The sequence below is a fragment of the Aspergillus terreus genome, genomic scaffold, assembly GCF_000149615.1.
Source record: "Aspergillus terreus NIH2624 scaffold_4 genomic scaffold, whole genome shotgun sequence".
Taxonomy (NCBI): Eukaryota; Fungi; Ascomycota; class Eurotiomycetes; order Eurotiales; family Aspergillaceae; genus Aspergillus; species Aspergillus terreus.
This window is the reverse complement of record NT_165927.1, coordinates 1076776-1093261: the sequence shown is the minus strand read 5'-3', so window position 1 is coordinate 1093261 and position 16486 is coordinate 1076776. Positions and strand designations below refer to the sequence as shown.

At 54.5% G+C, this 16486-nt stretch overlaps 6 protein-coding genes across 6 annotated transcripts; 4 read left to right on the top strand and 2 right to left on the bottom strand.

Moving 5' to 3' along the window:
- Positions 1–180: 180 nt before the first annotated feature.
- ATEG_03180 (uncharacterized protein) lies at positions 181–4331 on the bottom strand (the record flags this gene model as incomplete). The annotated part of the gene is made up of 6 exons (XM_001212358.1): positions 181–830; positions 895–1190; positions 1241–1452; positions 1500–1625; positions 1682–2946; positions 3005–4331. The coding sequence occupies 6 exons, from the start codon at positions 4329–4331 to the stop codon at positions 181–183; spliced, it is 3876 nt and encodes a 1291-aa protein (XP_001212358.1).
- Positions 4332–6172: 1841 nt separating this feature from the next.
- Positions 6173–8771, top strand: kexB (kexin kexB; the record flags this gene model as incomplete). The annotated part of the gene is made up of 2 exons (XM_001212357.1): positions 6173–7932; positions 8006–8771. The coding sequence occupies 2 exons, from the start codon at positions 6173–6175 to the stop codon at positions 8769–8771; spliced, it is 2526 nt and encodes an 841-aa protein (XP_001212357.1).
- Positions 8772–9330: 559 nt separating this feature from the next.
- Positions 9331–10879, top strand: ATEG_03178 (sorting nexin-4; the record flags this gene model as incomplete). The annotated part of the gene is made up of 2 exons (XM_001212356.1): positions 9331–9624; positions 9710–10879. The coding sequence occupies 2 exons, from the start codon at positions 9331–9333 to the stop codon at positions 10877–10879; spliced, it is 1464 nt and encodes a 487-aa protein (XP_001212356.1).
- Positions 10880–11122: 243 nt separating this feature from the next.
- Positions 11123–11544, bottom strand: ATEG_03177 (uncharacterized protein; the record flags this gene model as incomplete). The annotated part of the gene is made up of 2 exons (XM_001212355.1): positions 11123–11248; positions 11308–11544. 2 exons carry the CDS (start codon positions 11542–11544, stop codon positions 11123–11125), a joined length of 363 nt encoding a protein of 120 aa, XP_001212355.1.
- A 1751-nt stretch (positions 11545–13295) lies between these two features.
- Positions 13296–13781, top strand: ATEG_03176 (uncharacterized protein; the record flags this gene model as incomplete). Its single annotated transcript, XM_001212354.1, has 1 exon — positions 13296–13781. One exon carries the CDS (start codon positions 13296–13298, stop codon positions 13779–13781), a length of 486 nt encoding a protein of 161 aa, XP_001212354.1.
- Positions 13782–14479: 698 nt separating this feature from the next.
- ATEG_03175 (putative ubiquinone biosynthesis monooxgenase (Coq6)) lies at positions 14480–16153 on the top strand (the record flags this gene model as incomplete). The annotated part of the gene is made up of 2 exons (XM_001212353.1): positions 14480–14600; positions 14805–16153. The coding sequence occupies 2 exons, from the start codon at positions 14480–14482 to the stop codon at positions 16151–16153; spliced, it is 1470 nt and encodes a 489-aa protein (XP_001212353.1).
- Positions 16154–16486: the final 333 nt, after the last annotated feature.

The following is a 16486-nucleotide window of genomic DNA, read 5'->3' as shown; positions in this document are numbered from 1 at the left end:
AGAGGCAGAAAAAGCGCCCACCCGGTTATGTAAGGCACCGTCCAGACCGGTCACGTGAGCTCCACCTGACAAATGCACCGGCGCAGGCCGAGAACGCCTGATGATTAATTTTGCCCCGTTTGGGGCTTATCTGATCCGAACAGCTCGAACTCAATCGAATGCAGATTAATCAGTGATCGACTATCTAGACACTTCTTCTTCCTCGCTCATCTCCTCGTCCTCCACTTCAGTATCCTCAACCTCTTCTCGGGCCGACCGCTGCTTCGGCCCACGGCGCATGCCTAACCACTTCTTCCACCCCTTGGCCACGGGATTCGCGGGCGGGTCATACTCCGTCCCCTCATACCGCAACATCGGCACCAGGAGCTTGTACGGCGTGGTGATGCCGGCAGGATCCTTTGGATTGAGCTCGAGGTTTAGCGTAATGGCTAGTCCGCCCTCCAAATCCACGAAATCGCCCACTCCGTTATCGCCCCGCTTGCGGGTCTTCTTGGACGCCTTTTGGCCGAGAATCGTCGGTCGGCGGTGGAATGGTCCAGGTCGGAACTCTGCCGATGTCGACGGCCGTGGGAAGTAGCTATCACCAGATTCAGTAGGTGGGAACGCTCCATCAGTGCTCATGCGCCGTTGAGGGGCCGTGGTGCCTCCAAGGTTGAACTCCTTGGTCGGCGGCGCCCCTCGCAGCGAAAATCGGCGGAGTAGGCCGCCACTGCTGGTCTGTGGACGGTCTCCACGTGTCAAGGATAATGTGCGTTGCAGCTTTCCTGGACGGGGCTCATCTACGGGAGCCGGCGGAGATTCGGTCTCAGGAGTCCCGGGTGGTGTAGATCCTATGTTGAGTCAGTATCAAACGAATCACGTAGTTAGATCAACCGAATTCGCGATTCAACTCACCAGGTCGGTACTCGCGGATGGAACACCAGTTCCGGCGCGGAAGCAGCCGCTTGTTATTCCGCGGCTTATTGTTCACATCATGTGTGAAAATCGGGATCATGTCTTCATCCGTATTGGTGTCCACATGGTGCACTCGGTTGCGTCGGTTGAGCGTGTCAGAGATCATTTCGGTCTCCGGCATATCCACAATGGCCGACGAGATAACATTCGGCATATAGCGATAATCCTTGTCCTTAGGCACGTTCAACTTGGGGTTTGAGTAGAACTCGCCAATCGCGGCGAGGTGAACATCACCACTACGGTGGTTAGAGTCGGTTCTCCTTGGAGGGATGTAACGCATTCTTACCTCAAGATGGTGACCCGCACCGATTTGTCTGCTGCAAGATCTTGAAGGTCTTCAATCAGATAGGTTCGCTCGGCCTTATGGTGTTTGGCAGTCCAGTGATCATCGTATATCTCGACCTTGCCGCCACTCTTGTTCACCAGACCACCGAACAATCCAGCCTTGCCCAGTGACTTCCGGCTGTTTAGAATATTCTTGACCATCGCCTGCCGAGGCTGTCAGCGGGATATGCAGGAGCACTGCAGCAAGCATCAAAACATACCACTCGAGGATAGGCAATTGGAATGCTCAACAACACGATCAGGTGCTTAGTTTCCCCTCGAACAATCTCACGGTGACAACGATCCCAGATGAGATCGCAAGTTTGTTCACTGAGGACCTCGTCACTCTGTTCTTCCGTTAGCATGGTGCACTGAACGGTCCTCCCAGGGAATAGTGGCTTACCATTCGTTCAGTCCGGCAGTCTAATCCGAGTAAGACTACCCCGTCGCCTAAAGACATGAACAGATTTCGGCTTCGCTGATTGATGTACGGTCCCGGCTGAGCACCAAGCAGCCAGGTTGGCTCGTCCGACTCAGTTTCCTCTGGCACACTGTGATGCTGGAAGAGCAGATAGTATTTGAAGGCAATGCCACCCAGGCCTGAGATCACAGGCGTGCCCATGAATTCGTCCGGATACGAGCCAAACCCTTCAAGGATCTCATGGTCATTCCACATATTCACCATGGGAATTTGTGAGTTGGCCAGGGAGAATAGCCCCTGCGAGAACCAAGCTGAATAGTGTTCCAGGAAACCCGTTTCTAATTCGGCCTTGAACTCCGCACTTAATGGAGCGTCGTACCTCTCATGGAGGTTCTTAATTCGAATCCAATCTTGGAAGTGTTTGGACTCGGCTGTGACCCTGTCGTTGAAGATCTGATCGCCTCCTCCCAACATGACATGGAATGGGCGAGTTTGATGCTCATTGAGTATGTCACGCCACAAAGGGTCTGGCCCACAAAATTTGTTCGTGTCAACCCCCTGACTGAATCCATTGCATGTGTGGAACATGATATTCATCGATTGTCCTCGGGCGGGTACCCAGAATCCCAATGCTGGGCCCTGATTGATGCGGTAAGCCACCCGCTGCTGGGTCGGCCCCAGTTCAACCTCGATATTGAATCGCCAAAAGGTGACATCTCTCCCGGGGTCAGCATAGAGACGAGCACCCGCGATTTCCTTATAGACACCCGTGGCCTCTCCATCCACGGAGTGCACTCTATTGGCGGGGATGGGCTGCTTGATACCTCCACTGCTGTAGTCCATGATGCTCGGTGACATCTCGTAGACGCCATCGTCATTTTCAATGAAAGACAGATCAAGCTCTTCCTCTGTGTGCTCGACAGGCTTGACATAGAGAGGTCTGCCGTCTCGGCCTAACTTCATGAGTCCGGCCGTTGGGTCGACATATTCCGGCGCAAGCTGAGCATCCTCGCCACTGAGTTCCGCCGGCGGAGGAGGAAGGAGATCCATAGGCTGGGAAAATAGTCTCAGACTAGGCGACGGCTCATAGGTCGAGCGTGAATCTTTCGTCACAATCAACACACTGCCTCTCCATGTCTCCTTATCGAATGGCCCGTTCGGTCCATCGATCCGCACGCGTTTCATCCCTGCGTATCGGAGAAGCGGACCGCACTTCATGAATATCTGCGGTTGAAATCGCTTGTTTGCTGATGACAGTTTCTTGTCAGTTGACTATTGGTGTAGCCTCATCTTGATATTGCTTACCTGTTGATTTCGGGGCGGGGGGCTTTTGATAGGTGGTGGGAAGGGCCCTGCTTCGCCGTCGATTGTTGCTTGATCCCCCTTCCCACCAAGCTGTGCTCTTATCAACATCAATAGATTGGAAATCAAAGTCCGAGACACCTAGTCTGGCCACTGGTGCCGTCTTCCACTCCGAAAGAGGAGGCGGCGTGGGTGGTGGAACATTGAACGAGACGGTTTGCCGTTTCGGCTTGGTGGATTGGATATCGCTCGGAGGCCCCATCGGAGCGCTCTGCTGGTGAATATCCCGATCTACGTTGAGACTGGCCATCACCCCGGGCTGATGTAGGCCAGCTGTTTTGGTGAGCTCTTTCCTTCCGTCGTCCTGTGGTATAGGCCTATTTTGGGCAAGAACGTTTCTGTTTTGTCCAGGCTGGGTCATTGCGGAAGGGTTTCTTGATGGCTCAGCTTGAGAGATAGTCATGGTTTTGGTAGCAGTTTTCTGCGATGGGATACTCTCGTTCGCCCAGGGCGCGTCGAGGCCATTGGCGGCGCGATGGTTCGTTGGCACGGACCGCCTTGGAACATGCCCCATCTTCATCGCCGGCATGTTTGCATGGTTATCACTCGAGGGCCCTAGAACCCCATACTTCATGGATGGCGCGTGACTCCGAGTCGTGGTGGCATTCTCCTGTGCACTGGGTCTGCGCGAGTCTATACTGCTCGGTGCGTCCACAATGACCGGAGGGTTTGTAGGTCGCTCTGAACGTGCCCGCTGCGGCGATTGGTTGGTAGTGCTGCCTTCACGTTTTTCACGGGCCATGCGCTCTTTCAGTTTCATTTCGGCTTCTAAGACCCGTGCACGTTTTTCTTCCTTGCTGATCCCATTTAGGGTGACTTCAAGTTTCTGGAGCGGCGATCGATCAGAAGCCCAGTCGTGTCGTTGATCGGAAGTAGAGCGCACGGTGTTAGACCGTGAAGGCAGACTATTTACAGGGGAAGACAGTTGCGGTGCCTGTTTTTGGTTGACGGTTTCAAAAGCGCCATATCCGTCCGGGGTGGCTGGCGGCTCCGGAGAGAAGGGCTTATCCATGCCGTATAGATCCGCATTAGAAGGGAGGTCCTTTGCCCGTGCCGCGAAGGAGCGCGAAGGATCTTGGTCGGGGGGTGCGGGCTGCGCATGTCGGTAGGAGACAGAGCGGGTGCGGGCAGGCTGCGTAGCCCTGGGTATGTACGCGCCGTCGTCCATAGCATACGACTGCCGCCGTTTGTGCGACGACGCCCCATTCATGGGAGGCTGTGAGGGAGTGGGGTTGCTGCCTGTATGGTTGCGAATGCGCGTAGTCGCCATGTGCTTGGATTGGTGTATTGCGACGTGTGACGGGGGGGTATCTTAAAGGCGAGTATGTACAGAATCGGGAAGTGTTTGGGTTCGTCTAAATGCTGGGGAGTCGATTAGTGTTGTTCGAGGGAAGTTATCTGCGCGCAGAATCTATGCGAAACAGAAACAGTCGAGCGAGAGAGCCGACTTACTCATATACTTCGTAACTTCGTCGCTGGTCGTTGGGTTTGGAGGTATCGACAGTATTCGGATCGTCTTGACAGTCGTGATAGCGAGACAACGTCCGTTATAAAAAGATAAATGTAATAGAATAATTAAAAGAAGGTGGGTGGGATGCGATCAATCATAGAACACTCATAACCAGGAATGTCGAGTGGGATCTTGGAGAGCCTGGAGAGTGGGGGAAGGATGCGGAGTATAGTTACTACAAGAAAGATGGGATGGCGACTACTTTGACCGGCAGTCGACACGATAAGAAGACGAGATGGAGAATTCCTCGCGGTGAAATGTGTGGGAAGGGGAGGAATGAATGATGTCAAGAAAGAGAAGAGGAAGAGAACGAGGCAGAACGATTATATCGGGGGCGATGGAATTCGTCGTCGTCGTCAGGCTAAGATTAAGCCGGTGGCTGGCAGCAGCCCAGCCCTCTCCCACTCGACCTGATTTTCTTTCCCCTGCAGCCGCTCAGCCGATTGGGTTGGCTTCTCCTCCTATTATTTTTTATTCTAGTGAGTTCTCGTCCGGTTCTCGGGCTCCGATCAATTTTAGGCGAAATCTCCTAGGAGAACAATGGTCGAGTCCTCGGCATTGACCGTGCCAAATCACCACCGCCTCGACGCGTACGTTGCACCTCTAGATCGATATTATTGTCCAGAACTGCTAGCCACCCAGGCTGAACTCAGTGTCGTCTATGAAATCCAGAAACGTCATCAGGAAATAAACTGAGTCGCCGCGTTTGTTTAACCCAAGTTCATAGTCCACTCCATCACATCACATCGCATCGCATCTAACGTTAGATAGAGCATGGACATGGTAGAGGGTGTTCAGCCGTCAGTTCTCCTTGCAGGAGTCGATCCTGTCAATCCATATCTCTTCTTCATGTCCATGACAACCATATGGATACCTAAGTAGTCCCAAGGGATGTACCTAGCTAGCTGGCAAGGTACTATGTCAGCGCTGTACGGGAGCCTCGTGTCCGAGGCCATGTGTTCTAAGAATAATTCTTCATTGGATCTGCTAAACCTATTAAATACGGCGTACCTAGGCAGACAGTAAGTAGTACACAACGTATTACCTACACAAAAGGCGGATCGATGTTAGATATCTAGACGTGATAATGATGAGTCTACGGAGTACGTACTATATAAGTGGCCTTTGACGGAAAGACAAGATTATTGGGGCAACGCATTCATTGTCCGATAATCCCTCATACAACAAGTGAAAGGAACTATCCCGAAAGAGGCCTGAATAACATACGAGAAGAAACACAACCCCTAAAGAAATATGTAAATAACAAAATAATAATGAGGAAAAAGTGGATGGAGAGAAGGGGGATCGACGGGGCAGATCAGGAGGTCCCGTGCTTTCTGATGCGGTGGCCTGAATTTCATCCAAACCAACTAAACCGTCTCGCTTTCTCGTTCTTCTTCTGCTTCTTCCTTACGTCCCCCAACTTCCTGCAGCTCTTCAACTCATTGTAAATATTTCTGCTCCTCTCTCAATTCTATTTCTCCCCCTCTCCTCCCCTCCCCCTCTTTCCTCCGCCCGATATCCTTCCTCAGTCCCGTACATGGCAACGGCCCTATCTGTCCCCAACTCGCCGCCCTGAGAAGGGGCTTCTTACCTCCACCATGCGTGTTGTCGGTGGCGCAGCTGTAGCCTTTGGCTTCCTCTGTGCTGCGACTGCATCTCTTCATCCCCGTCGATCTTACGAGACCCACGATTTCTTCGCCCTTCATCTCGACGAATCCGTTTCTCCCGCCGACGTCGCTCATCAGCTCGGCGCCCGCCACGAGGGCCCCATAGGCGAACTCCCACACCACCATACGTTTTCCATCCCCAGAACGAACAGCGCCGATCTAGATACCTTGTTAGAAAATGCGCGCGTGCGCCGAAAATTGGCTCGGCGTGGCGGTGTCGACTTCGCCGGGTCTTCAGACGGCGACGATGGCGGCTTGAGCGGTATCTTGTGGTCCCAAAAGCTAGCCCCCAGAAAACGACTGCAGAAACGCATCCCTCCGCCGAACAATCAAATACGCGATCCCATAGATACCCAGCTGGAGAATGCCGATGCGGCCAACACGCAGAGGGAGGTCGCATCGTCTCTGGGGATTACCGATCCCATATTCACCGGACAGTGGCATCTCTACAATACCGTCGAAGTCGGTCATGACCTGAATGTCACGGGGGTTTGGTTAGATGGGATCACCGGTAACGGGGTGACAACCGCGGTGGTAGACGATGGACTGGATATGTACAGCAATGATCTGAAGCCAAATTACTTCCCGGAGGGTTCCTACGACTTCAACGAGGGAGTTCCGGAGCCAAGACCTCGTCTCCGTGACGACAAGCATGGCACCCGGTGTGCGGGAGAGATTGCCGCAGCACGGAACGATGTCTGCGGACTGGGTGTGGCCTATGACAGTCGGATTGCCGGAATCCGCATCTTGTCCGAGCCCATCGACGACACCGACGAAGCGGCGGCGATCAACTTTGGCTACCAGCAAAATGACATTTATTCGTGCTCATGGGGCCCTATGGATGATGGCAAGACCATGGAGGCACCCGGCATTCTGATAAAGCGCGCCATGGTGAATGGTGTCCAGAAAGGTCGCGGTGGGCGAGGCTCCATCTTCGTCTTCGCTGCCGGAAACGGAGCGTCGTTCGATGACAATTGCAATTTTGACGGATATACCAACAGTATTTACAGTATTACGGTTGGTGCCATCGATCGCGAAGGCAACCACCCCAGCTACTCCGAGTCGTGCTCCGCCCAGCTTGTAGTTGCCTACAGCAGTGGCGCGAAAGATGCGATTCACACCACAGATGTCGGGACCGACAAGTGCTATTCGTATCACGGCGGTACCTCCGCAGCTGGTCCTCTTGCTGCGGGCACTGTCGCTCTCGCCCTCAGCGCGAGACCCGAACTCACTTGGCGTGATGCGCAGTATCTCATGGTCGAGACGGCTGTCCCTGTGCATGAGGACGATGGCAGCTGGCAGATCCTGAAGAGCGGGAGGAAGTTCAGCCATGACTGGGGTTTTGGCAAGGTCGACGCTTACTCTCTGGTCCAGAAAGCGAAGACGTGGGAGCTGGTGAAACCGCAGGCCTGGTTCCACTCCCCTTGGCTGCGAGTGCTGCACAAAATTCCGCAGGGTGAGCAAGGCCTGGCCAGCTCGTACGAGGTGACCGAGACGATGATGAAGGATGCCAATCTGGAACGGCTCGAACATGTCACTGTGACCATGAACGTCAATCATACGCGCCGCGGCGATCTCAGCGTCGAGTTGCGCAGCCCTGACGGCGTGGTGAGCCACCTTAGCACGGCCAGACGGCCTGATGAGGAGAATACGGGTTATGTCGATTGGACGTTCATGAGTGTTGCCCATTGGTTAGTCTCTCTTTGGTCCTTTCTCTCCTCCACAGCGCAGTGTTTACCGTCTGTATGCTAACTCAATATTCAGGGGCGAGTCCGGTGTCGGAAAGTGGACTGTGATTGTGAAGGACACCAACGTCAACGACCATGTGGGAGAGTTCATCGATTGGAGACTCAACCTGTGGGGTGAGGCTATCGACGGCGCGAAACAGCCACTCCACCCGTTACCCAATGAGCACGACGACGATCACAACATCGAGGACGCCATTGTGGCCACTACGAGCGTTGCGCCGGCGCCTGTGAAGACCGATCCTCCTGGATCCCCTACGGATGCCATCAATCGCCCGGTGAAGCCGAAGCCCAACCAATCTGCACAGCCTACTACGCCTCCGGAAGCGCCAGCCGGGGAGACGGAAGCTCCATCTCCTACCAAGCCTACCGGGTCGGGTGCTTCGGAAACCCCTTCGACCACCTCGTCGTCGGACAGCTTTTTGCCGTCGTTCTTCCCGACCTTTGGCGCTTCGAAACGAACCCAGGCCTGGATATATGCCGCGATTGGCTCCATCATTGTGTTCTGCATCGCCCTCGGGGTATACTTCCAGGTGGTGCGCCGGAGACGCAAGCGCAACGATCCTCGCGACGATTACGACTTTGAAATGATCGAGGATGAGGACGAGTTGCATGCGATGACCGGGGTCTCTGGCCGTACCCACCGCCGGGGAGGCGAATTGTATAATGCATTTGCTGGGGAGAGCGACGAGGAGCCTCTGTTCAGCGATGAGGAAGAGGAACCCTATAACGATCGGGATAGTGGGGATGGAAAAGGTCGGACGAGTTCGGATCAGCACCGATGACCGTTCTATCGATATGCCCGTTGAAGTTTTGTTTGACGGATATTTAGCGGCTCTGGTTTCGCGGATGAATTCGTATACGCCTTGGCACAGCCGCCTTTCGCATAAGGCATTGTATGGCTTATGTCTGTTGTGGCCGGCAAGAGGATGGAGTATATAGGCTTATTTCGAAAACAGACCAACAAAGCTATATTTAAAGGCTCTACACAATATTTGTCACTCTCCTGTAATTCTCTAAATGAGATGAATGTATCGGCCACATTCCACTGCACGCAGCCAGCTCGGTGGTCGCGGTGTCTCCGTCTTGGCGGGGAAGCGATGATGACGCTGCCTGGGCGCTTCTCCAACTGCCGCTGCTGCTCCTCATTGTTGCTTCCACCATCTCTCCTACTCTCCACTCTCTCTTTCACTCTCTCCACCCACCACCCCCATCACCCCCTACTCGACCCTGTAACCTCCATTCATATACCCAGTCTTCGCATCTTCAACATCGACTTGACTATCCGAACTAGAGAACCCTATCGCCCCACACCGTCTGTCGACACCGCCGGATCCCATCCAGATGGATCAGCACGACGACTTCGACAACGTCTCCTGGAGACATGATGCGGGGAGCGAAAGCTCTCGTCCAACGACATCGGGCACCGATGCCGAAGAGTCACCGGCAACCACCCATGATGTCAATGGCAAACGGAGATTGAGCTCCGCGCAGGACGCCCCTCAGGCCGGGCCATTGGCCGACGCCGTCGACCTCGCAGGTATCGGCGACGGCATGTTAGAATGCCAGGTGGATTCGCCCCTCAAGGAGAACGACGGTACAAAAGATGCATACATCTCATATTTGGTCACTACACATGTGAGTTGCGCCTCCTTTTGATCCAAGGCCGCCAGGCCAGGGCGACCCTTTCTGTCCAACTGCTGACCGCGCGACCATGCTGCAGACCGATTTCAAGTCCTTCCAGAAGCCGGACTTCACCGTGCGACGACGCTTTACAGATTTCTACTTCTTATACAAGACGCTCTACCGGGAGTATCCGGCCTGCGCGGTGCCGCCGCTACCGGACAAGCATAAGATGGAATACGTGCGGGGGGACCGGTTTGGCACTGAGTTCACCACCCGTCGCGCCTGGTCACTACATCGTTTCCTCAAACGGCTGACCCTGCATCCCGTGCTCCGCCGTGCCCCGCTGCTCGCCGTCTTCCTGGAGTCGCCCGACTGGAATGCGCACATGCGGCTGCACTCCTCGCGGAACACGAGCACCACCTCGGAAGGCGGCGGCGTGCCGGGCATCTTCGACAACTTCACCGACACTTTTGTCAACGCGTTCACGAAAGTGCACAAGCCGGATCGGCGGTTCATCGAGGTGCGCGAGAAGGCGGACAAACTGGATGAGGACCTCAACCATGTGGAGAAGATCGTGGCCCGGGTGGCCCGGCGCGAGTCCGATCTGGAGACAGACTACAACGACCTCGCCACGCAGTTCCGCAAGCTTGTCCCTCTCGAGCCGGACGTCGAGGTGCCGCTGCAGGTGTTCGCGGCGTCGGTGGAGGAGACGGGCCGCGGGCTCAAGGGGCTGAAAGACCACACCGACCAGAACTACCTCGGCTCCCTCCGCGACATGGAGGCGTACATCGTATCGCTCAAGTCGCTGCTGAAGACGCGCGAGCAGAAACAGCTCGACTTCGAGGCCCTGGTCGACTACCGGAACAAGGCCGTCGCGGAGCGGGACTCCCTCGCCACCAACCCGTCGTCGTACTACGCCTCGAACCCGCTCACGTCGTCGCCGGCGTCGTTTATCCGTTCCAAGATGGAGGACATGCGGGGCGTCGACCACGAGCAGTCCCGGCGGGAGCGGGTGCGGAAGCTGGAGCTTCGCATCGATGAGCTGACGCGGGAGGTGGAGTCGGCCAAGACGACCTCGGAGATGTTCGACGAGGAGGTGGTGCGGGAAGTGGCGGACTTTGAGCGAATAAAGGCGGTGGAGTTCCGGGATACGCTGGGGGCACTGGCGGAGAAGCATATCGAGTTCTACCAGGGGGTGTTGAACACGTGGGAGCGGTTTATTGCGGAGATGGAGGGCGATCTGGACGAGAATCCCGCTGGGCCGTAGGGGCATTGACATGAAATGAACGATTGTGACTTTGTTTTCTGTTTTGTGTGGCTTTGCACTCGACTTGATAAATGTTTCTATTATTGTCATTCCGGATGACAAGATTGATACCTCTGTAGCAACAGGAGTACTAGTAAGTTACAATGCGTGCGGTGTATTCTCGACCAGCATATCGTAGGCCGCTCTCAATGCAAGAAAACAAGTGTATGTATCGGCCAGTGATGTCCACCCAGGACCTCCAGTCTACCCGCGCAACCGCTCCTTGACGCCTTGATTTTCGGCACACTCAAAGTCGACGGGACTCGGATCCCCCTGCGGATCGAGAATTGCCGGGTCGAGCGCGCGGGTCGTGCGACGTCGTGCGCGTTCCTGGGTTTGTCTCTGTTAGACCTTGCTGCCTACACCAGCCGTCCGGCGGGGAAACTCACCTCGCGGTAGATCTGGTTGGGGGTCTTTTGGACGGCGCCCTCGCGGCCGGCGAGGAGCTGGAGGTAGACTTCGTGGTCGTAGCCGATGGGGGGCGATTTGGTCTGCGGGTTGTGGGCGAAGTTGGCGCTGAGATGGAGGTGTGTGTCGCCGGTAGAGGCTGTGGCTGTGGCCGTTGTAGCGGTTGCTACGGCGGTGGAGGTGGTGGAGGTGGAAGTGGAGGTGGATGTAGACGCCATAGGGAGCTGGAGCTTCTTCCTTCTTCTCTGGCGCTAGAGCCTAGCTTTGGGGGATGGATCGATCGCAGAGAGCAGAGCCGTGGAGATGTCGGCGGCCGTGGTGATGCTGGGACAATCATGACGGGAGGCCGCATGGCGAATCAGCCCGTGTAGATCTATAAATACAAAGAAGCGTTGCAGCCGCCCCCCGCTGATGAGGGTGGCGGAGTGAAACCGCGTCATGCTGAGGTGGCAGTGTTCTCTCCAGACCACTCGTAGCGGCGATCAGGAGGATGTCGGCTGCATGATCGGAATGGGGGCATTCTTAGGGCTGATGGAATGTGCTGGTGGACTATATATAGTTCAGGTTTAGTTCCTGGCAAGTAAACACCGAGATGATCGAGATGCATTCTTCGGTCAGTGCCACGTAGGAGAGAGATTAATTGCACTATATTAGAATATTAAGAGTCATAGTTAAACGGACTCGAGCATAAACTTGATGGTTAGTGAGTATCTGAGATAACTGTCGAACCAGATATGGACTATACAAGGGGTAGCGGTCGATAATACACTATAAGCACCTCCAGGTGCCTTGGCACTTTTCGCTGATAAACCAAAGCCCATATTATCCGGGAAGAATGTTTGCCCCAAATAGAACTAGGGGACAAGGCGATGTGATCTCGGTTCAGCTTGAACACCTGAATAACCCAGGCGGAGACAGAACGCCAGGGACGCAAGCTAATAGTTAGCAAAATCATCTCGTCCCTTAAATGTTAGGTCCCAGCACACCCACTGGTCGTCGAATTTCGGGAACGTAAGGTAGCCTTCTGTGCCGTCTTGCGAAATGAAGACTCTCCTAGTCTATCAGTTCCAAAGCTCACAAATAGCTGGGGCATGTCTTACCTATGCAACAACTTGGGAGGCCTCTTGCATCTCAACAGAGTGAATGCTCACTGCGCGCAGAACGCTTGCACTCTAGTGTGCAAGTGATTTTTCCATCTTGATTGTGCTGTAGCTGGCCATCAGTGATGGCTACAAGCTCCAGTCTGTTTGTTCGCCACTTTCCTCAATCCGCAGCAGATTCACCAGACTACTGTTGACCGATTGCTCATCTACAGCTTGAAGCGCAGTTTGTTGACTGCCTCATCAATCTATGATCTCTTGGATCTGAATAGAAACTCCGGTAAATGCTCCCATTTATACCGGTGGTAGTAAGTGCTGGAAATCTTGATTTCCTAGCAGGTCTGCTGCATTGAACTCAGAGGGATCCTTCGACGCCGAGCACAGGGCTCTGTATTGAGGAGCTGTGCCTTCGTGGCTTTGGATGCTGAGTGGATCTTTTCAGAGGCTTGGAGAGGCGTATGGAGCACGCCATCACCTTTGGCTGCATGCTCCCACTCCTGTGGGGTGGCAGGCAGTGAGAAAAAGGTCAAGGGGAGAAGGAGTCAGAAGAGGAAGAAGTGGGAAGGAGTAGTACACTAAATATTAACAATGCCTCTGAGATGGATCATAGGATTCATTAACAGTTATACCATTAGACTTGGTGAATCTACACGCTGTACGACTTAGGTGGCTGCAGTCACTCGCTAGTCCTCTCTATCTAGAGTAGTAACAAGCCTCTAATATTAGTATGCAACTAACAGAACGGAATTAGGAAGCAAGACCTGTTCCATTGGACTGTCGGAAGTGACAGAAAAGTGCGGCCAACTAAACCTTCACCCCTCTTCACATCTTCATCTTCTCCCATGTCAGCTAAATCGGCGACAGCGAAAATGTTCAACGCCCGGCCTAGCACTGTACGCCGCCGCCTCCAGGAGCTTTGGAAGACTGTGGAGTCCACAGAACATGAGCGAACCGACGACAACCTTCTTCTAGCCTGGAGAATTCGTCGAGAAGACCTGAATTTGGAGGAGCCCCCGGACGCCAATTCAACCTCTAACTCACCAATTCTCTTGTCACTCCTACCACAGGCCACACTAGACGAACATCCCATTGATCGCGCCCAGTATGAAGAAGGACCTCTGAAGGGCTGCCTGGTCTTCAAAGACTATTCGTCTCATTCCCGACGCGGCCCTCGCCACGTCCAGGATTTCGTCTATGATTGCGCCTGCAACGCGGCCAGAGTCGGCTTGCCCTGCTTAGGTCCCCGCGAACTTGAGATGGCAATCCTGAACTTAGCCAATAAAATCGGATGGTGGGACGCCAGGTACGTAATGCTCTGTCCAAACATGTACATTTTGCCTTCCAGATTTGCCTGATTCTGGTTTGAAGCATTCCACATCCATTCCTGCTCAACAAACCGTTCGTGCTCATCGCCCCGTCCCGTGCTCGCCCTACACGCTGTGATACAGGTCCGATCCTCGAGTGGAGAGACCGAGTGGAAAACGACGTGTCCACCTTTGCGCACCTCACCATCTTCGCAGTACAGCACAGCATCGGCAATGATGGCTAGATGCAGATGGGCGAGCTAAAGGCCATCATATCGGGCATGATGAATCGATCCGCCCAGCTGAATCTTCGCGAAGACAAACAAGAGGCAGCATTTGAGGATCGGGGGGAGTGGCTGAAGCAGTATCCGCTTGCTTTCCCCAAGGAGCGTCGATTCCCGCTTCTGCTGGTGTCCTTTGTGGCTCCCCAGCATGGCTGGATTTTCTATGCTTCCATGGATGGACAGCGGCTGGTGATCCGCCAATCCAAGCTGTATAGCTTCGAGAGAGAGGCGACGGCTCCTTTGGATCTCTTCACTCGCTGGATCATGTACACGCCATTAAGAGAGGATTGATCATAAATGAACGCTTTGGTACCGATTCGGGGATGGCGTTTCTTGTTAGGTAGGGTTACATGGATAGTTTGTTAGGCGAGTCGAGATGATAAGAATGTCTTCATGTCTTATTCTTCTCGATCTTCTAGAAGTAAAAGTGAAGTCATGCGATCCTCTGTTTGCTCTGTTTGCACCATGCCGCTCTCGCCGAAATCCACCGTTGTTGGATCATCCGACAGCACCATCATTCCCTCCTCGCCCACTCTCTCAATCCCTCATCATGCGGCCTCTCGCTCGGTCGGCTCTCCGGCCGTATGTCTGTCCGTCCTGTCGGTCGGGCAATGCCCTATCCCGACGGCGATTCACTTCCCAGTCTCCGTCCAACTCCGTCCCGGATATCTACGATGTCGTCTGTGTCGGAGGTGGCCCAGCTGGTCTAGGGCTTCTCGCTGCTCTCCGTACTTACCCTCCTTCAGTCCAATTGACTCAGTCTGCTTGGGACTCTACTAATTGCATATAGGCGCGTCTCCCGCTACGTCCAATTTGAGAGTAGCCCTCGTGGAAACGCAGGATCTACAGAAGGCCCGCTCTTGGAACCAGGATGCCCACCACTTCTCCAACCGTGTCAGCAGTCTGACCCCCTCTTCCGTCTCGTTCTTGCAGAAAATCGGCGCGTGGGAACATCTGGACACGAGTCGCGTCCAGCCATATCAGGAGATGCAGGTATGGGATGGCGAGACCGACTCGCGCATCTCGTTCGATTGGTCCATGGAAACCTCCCCGTTCGAGGACCTCCGCACCGTAGCTACCATGACCGAGAATGCGAACCTGGTCCGCGCGCTGCTAGCACGTATCGCCGCATCAGGCGACGAGAACCTGTCGATTTTCAGCAACACCACCGTCGCGTCCATTGAGAACGGAACCGACCACCCCGATGGACCGAACCTGTCCGCCTGGCCTGTTCTATCCCTCGCCCCGACGGGCTCAGCCCCCGCCTCCGAACCCTCCCGAATCGCAGCCAGACTTCTGGTCGGTGCAGATGGCATCAACAGCCCCGTGCGTCGCTTCGCAGACATCGCAACCGACGGCTGGGACTACAACAGACACGGCGTTGTCGCGACCCTTTCGCTCGCAGACCCGGAGACTCCCACCTTCCCCATCGGCACGAGGACCGCATATCAGCGTTTTCTACCCTCGCTGGGAGGCCCTATCGCCCTGCTTCCGCTGCCCGGGAATCACGCGACACTGGTGTGGTCGACCACCGTCGAAAACGCCGCGTATCTGAAATCGCTTTCTCCAAAGGCCTTCATTGCCATGGTCAACGCCGCTTTCCGTCTCTCAATGACCGATCTTCAATACATGATGCGCATGGAACGGGCCTCTACAGCCACGGAAGATCCCCATGAGGATGAACTGACCTGGCGCATGAAGCACACGGACTTCTCGCGCGTCCCGCCGATGGTCAATGGCGTCCAGGAAGGAAGCGTGGCTTCGTTCCCCCTTCGCTTTCGACACGCCTCGACGTATATCTCGCCGCGCGTGGCTCTTGTCGGTGACGCCGCCCATGTGATCCATCCGCTCGCCGGCCAGGGTCTCAACCTCGGTCTGGGGGATGTGGCGTCGCTGGCCAAGAGCATTGAGTATGCTGTAGACCATGGAATGGATGTCGGTGATATCCTCAGCCTGGAACACTACACCGCGGATCGGTGGGCCACGAATGCGAAGATTGGCGGGGCCTGCGATATCCTGCACAAGCTTTACAATGTGCCTGGACAGAACCCGGTGGCATGGGCGCGGAGCTTCGGTCTCGATGTCATCGACCGCGTACCATTTGTGAAGTCGTTCTTGATGAGAAATGCTCAGGGTTAGATGTGGGCTTGTATGAATCTCTACGTTCTGCATCTGTGTTATGTACTGTAGTTGTTATAATAGGAGTAAGATGTATATTAGTGATCAAATTATGGAAAGTCTCATCCATGGTTTGTCTTGGTAATCAAGTATAGGGACCGTCAAGGTGGACCAGCCAAGCCGAGGATACACAATAACTGACCATTATGATACCTTCATGGTGCAACTCTATGGAGGAAGTTGAGGGTGGAGAAGCTATGGAGGTTACTATATCCACTGAACTTTGGAAATCACATTGTCCAACAGAAGACTGCAATCTAAACTGGGTATTGAAATTGTCTTGCCTTTTTGTTT